Source organism: Oncorhynchus masou, chromosome 33 (assembly GCF_036934945.1).
Source record: "Oncorhynchus masou masou isolate Uvic2021 chromosome 33, UVic_Omas_1.1, whole genome shotgun sequence".
NCBI classification, from domain to species: Eukaryota; Metazoa; Chordata; class Actinopteri; order Salmoniformes; family Salmonidae; genus Oncorhynchus; species Oncorhynchus masou.
The window spans coordinates 4,316,209-4,321,208 of NC_088244.1; the positions used below are offsets into that span (position 1 = coordinate 4,316,209).

General features: G+C 49.3%; 1 protein-coding gene across 1 annotated transcript in view; it reads left to right on the forward strand.

The window, feature by feature from the left end:
• cables2b (Cdk5 and Abl enzyme substrate 2b) overlaps positions 1–5,000 on the forward strand; it is a 72,114-nt gene that overhangs the window by 48,165 nt on the left and 18,949 nt on the right. Inside the window, exon 5 of the mRNA XM_064956202.1 lies at positions 1,995–2,178. Coding sequence (XP_064812274.1) covers positions 1,995–2,178 — 184 coding nt within the window. The remainder of the gene's footprint in view (positions 1–1,994; positions 2,179–5,000) is intronic.

The following is a 5,000-nucleotide window of genomic DNA, read 5'->3' on the forward strand; positions in this document are numbered from 1 at the left end:
ATATTCCAGGGGGGAAAGTGCCCCCAAAACTAGAGTAGTCTTAGATTATACTCCAAGGGGGGGGGTGCCCCCAAAACTAGAGTATTCTTAGATTATATTCCAGGGGGGAAAGTGCCCCCAAAACTAGAGTAGTCTTAGATTATATTCTAGGGGGGAGTGCCCCCAAAACTAGAGTAGTCTTAGATTATATTCTAGGGGGGAGTGCCCCCAAAACTAGAGTAGTCTTAGATTATATTCCAGGGGGTGCCCCCAAAACTAGAATAGTCTTAGATTATATTCTAGGGGGTGCCCCCAAAACTAGAATAGTCTTAGATTATATTCTAGGGGGGGGGGTGCCCCCAAAACTAGAGTAGTTTTAGATTGTATTGCAGGGGCTAGAGTAGCCTTAACAGATAGCCTGTCCCAAACTCTCTATTCCTCATACTGGACTATATAGGGAATAAGGTGTTACCACGGTTAGGTCCCAAATGGAACACTGTGCCCTACTATACTCTTGACCAGAGAGCTCTATAGGCCTGGGTCAAAAGTAGTGCACTAAGTGGGGAATAAGGTGCTATTTGGGACGTAACCATAGGAACCCTTTTTTACTCAATGGTGTAAAGTACATAAAGTAAAAATACTTTAAAGTACTACTTTAAAAAACTACTATTAAAAATACTTAAGTCGTTTTTTTTTTGGGGGGGTACCTCTACTTAACTATTTATATTTTTGACAACTTTTACTTCACTACATTCCTAAAGACAATTATGTATTTTTTAGTCCATACATTTTACCTGACACCCAAAAGTACTCGTTACATTTTGAATGCTAAGCGGGACAAGAAAATGGTCCAATTCACACACTTATCAAGACATCACATGGTCATCCCTACTGCCTCTGATCTGGTGGACTCACTAACCAGAGAACATCCCTGGTCATCCCTACTGCCTCTGATCTGGAGGACTCACTAAACAGAGAACATCCCTGGTCATTCCCTACCTCTGATCTGGAGGACTCACTAAACAGAGAACATCCCTGGTCATTCCTACTGCCTCTGATCTGGAGGACTCACTAAACAGAGAACATCCCTGGTCATTCCCTACCTCTGATCTGGAGGACTCACTAAACAGAGAACATCCCTGGTCATTCCCTACCTCTGATCTGGAGGACTCACTAAACAGAGAACATCCCTGGCCATACCTACTGCCTCTGATCTGGAGGACTCACTAAACAATCCTTCGTTTGTCAATGATGTCTGAGAGTTGGAGTGGCCATCTGGTTTGCTTAATATGAGGAAGTTAACATGATTTATACTTGTACTTTAAGTATATTTTCGCAATTACAATTACTTTTTTATTAAATTATATTTAATTTAACTAGGCAAGTCAGTTGATCAAAAAACAATGGGTTAACAGTGGGTTCAGGAGCAGAATGATAGATTTTTAGCTTGTCAGCTCAGGGATTCGATCTTGCTACTTTTCGGTTACAAATCCAACACTCTAACCACTCGGCTACCTGCCGCCCCAATATCAGTCCACAGGGTTAGGAACTATACTGCACCATGCTGTTTCACACTGTGCTGTTTTACTGTGCTACGCTAGACTGTGTATTGTTGTCCGTATCACTTGTTCTCTTCCTGCTCCCCTGGCGTTGAACATCCATCTCCTGTATGACTTATTGATTGATTGATTGATTGATTGACTTATTGATTAATTGATTGATTGACCTCCTCCCCAGGCGTTGAACATCCATCTCCTGTATGACTTATTGATTGATTGATTGATTGATTGACTTATTGATTAATTGATTGATTGATTGATTGACCTCCTCCCCAGGCGTTGAACATCCATCTCCTGTATGACTTATTGATTGATTGATTGATTGATTGACTTATTGATTAATTGATTGATTGATTGATTGACCTCCTCCCCAGGCGTTGAACATCCATCTCCTGTATGACTTATTGGTTGGTTGATTGATTGATTGATTGATTGATTGATTGACCTCCTCCCCAGGCAGTATCGTACGCCCAGTTCCTCCACCCGACCAATGCTCTGGTCCGCCAGAAGACTGCCTTGGTGCCCCTCACCCTGCAGGTGCCCCTCACCCTGCAGGTGCCCCTCACCCAGGTGACCCGGAACAGCATCCCCAGAAACTACACCCCGACGAGGCTGAACTCCAACGTGGGACTGGATTTAGGTATTTGACCCGGTTGCGTCGTAGGAATGGATGTTGGTTGCACCTTTAGCAATATGGTGGACATTCCTGGTCCATCAGAGGGCAGAATGGAGCTTTTAGCCCATTTTTTTATTTTATTTTACCTTTATTTAACCAGGCAAGTCAGTTAAGAACAAATTCTTATTTTCAATGACGGCCTGGGAACAGTGGGTTCACTGCCTGTTCAGGGGCAGAACGACAGTGTGTCCACGACATTGTGGACTGTCTGTCCCTGCCTTCCACGGGGTTATGACCTCTACTGTGCCTGCTTTCCACAGGGTTATGACATCTACTGTACCTGCTTTCCACAGGGTTATGACCTCTACTGTACCTGCTTTCCACAGGGTTATGACCTCTACTTCACCATGCTACCATGCTGGTTCTACTGTACCATGCTGGTTCTACTGTACCATGCTGGCTCTACTGCACCATGCTGGTTCTACTGCACCATGCTGGTTCTACTGCACCATGCTACCATGCTGGTTCTACTGTACCATGCTGGTTCTACTGCACCATGCTACCATGCTGGTTCTACTGCACCATGCTACCATGCTGGTTCTACTGCACCGTGCTACCATGCTGGTTCAATTGCACCATGCTACCATGCTGGTTCAATTGCACCATGCTACCATGCTGGTTCAACTGCACCATGCTACCATGCTCGTTCAACTGCACCATGCTACCATGCTGGTTCTACTGCACCATGCTGGTTCAACTGCACCATGCTGGTTCAACTGCACCATGCTACCATGCTGGTTCAACTGCACCATGCTACCATGCTGGTTCAACTGCACCATGCTACCATGCTGGTTCAACTGCACCATGCTACCATGCTGGTCCTTCTGACCCAGGCTACCATGCTGGTCCTTCTGACCCAGGCTACCATGCTGGTCCTTCTGACCCAGGCTACCATGCTGGTCCTTCTGACCCAGGCTACCATGCTGGTCCTTCTGACCCAGGCTACCATGCTGGTCCTTCTGACCCAGGCTACCATGCTGGTCCTTCTGACCCAGGCCATCATGCTGGTCCTTCTGACCCAGGCCACCATGCTGGTCCTTCTGACCCAGGCTACCATGCTGGTTCTTCTGACCCAGGCTACCATGCTGGTCCTTCTGACCCAGGCTACCATGCTGGTCCTTCTGACCCAGGCTACCATGCTGGTCCTTCTGACCCAGGCTACCATGCTGGTCCTTCTGACCCAGGCTACCATGCTGGTCCTTCTGACCCAGGCTACCATGCTGGTCCTTCTGACCCAGGCTACCATGCTGGTCCTTCTGACCCAGGCTACCATGCTGGTCCTTCTGACCCAGGCTACCATGCTGGTCCTTCTGACCCAGGCTACCATGCTGGTCCTTCCGACCCAGGCTACCATGCTGGTCCTTCTGACCCAGGCTACCATACTGGTCCTTCTGACCCAGGCTACCATGCTGGTCCTTCTGACCCAGGCTACCATGCTGGTCCTTCTGACCCAGGCTACCATGCTGGTCCTTTTGACCCAGGCTACCATGCTGGTCCTTCTGACCCAGGCTACCATGCTGGTCCTTCTGACCCAGGCTACCATGCTGGTCCTTCTTGCCCAGGCTACCATGCTGGTCCTTCTGACCCAGGCTACCATGCTGGTCCTTCTGACCCAGGCTACCATGCTGGTCCTTCTGACCCAGGCTACCATGCTGGTCCTTCTGACCCAGGCTACCATGCTGGTCCTTCTGACCCAGGATACCATGCTGGTCCTTCTGACCCAGGCTACCATGCTGGTCCTTCTGACCCAGGCTACCATGCTGGTCCTTCCGACCCAGGCTACCATGCTGGTCCTTCCGACCCAGGCTACCATGCTGGTCCTTCCGACCCAGGCTACCATGCTGGTCCTTCCGACCCAGGCTACCATGCTGGTCCTTCCGACCCAGGCTACCATGCTGGTCCTTCCGACCCAGGCTACCATGCTGGTCCTTCCGACCCAGGCTACCATGCTGGTCCTTCCGACCCAGGCTACCATGCTGGTCCTTCCGACCCAGGCTACCATGCTGGTCCTTCCGACCCAGGCTACCATGCTGGTCCTTCCGACCCAGGCTACCATGCTGGTCCTTCCGACCCAGGCTACCATGCTGGTCCTTCCGACCCAGGCCAGGGGTAGAATGTGATGGAGGAGAGAGAGAGAGAACATTCTGATTCATCCACCTCTGATGAATCACAGTGAATAACAGAGGGGTGTTGCTGCTCGGGTCTAGATAGTGAAATTGAATTTCAAATTGAAACAGCGAAAGAGTGTCTGGATTCTCCTCCTCATCTCTGCACTGAGAGGCAGACTGAGAGACAGAGTGTCAGCACTCATCAGTGATCAGCACGGCCTGTGTGTGAGAGAGGGAGCGTGTGAGGGGATCTTCTCCTGTGCGTATGCCTGTGTGTCAGTCACATTACCACAGATGGTGATAATCATGTGTTCTCCTCCCCACTCTTTCTTCCCTATATCCCTGGGTCTGATTTAGCAACACTTTGTTAACTATCAACACACAGCTGTGTGTGTGTGTGTGTGTGTGTGTGATGTGCTAGCTGTTAGTTATTCTGTGTTGCCAGGGTGACGGGGACAGATCCCAGAGACAGTTATTCTGTGTTTCCAGGGAGATGGGGACAAATCCCAGAGACAGTTATTCTGTGTTGCCAGGGTGACGGGGACAGATACCAGCCACAGTTATTCTGTGTTGCCAGGGTGATGGGGACAGATACCAGACACAGTTATTCTGTGTTGCCAGGGTGACGGGGACAGATACCAGACACAGTTATTCTGTGTTGCCAGGGTGACGGGGACA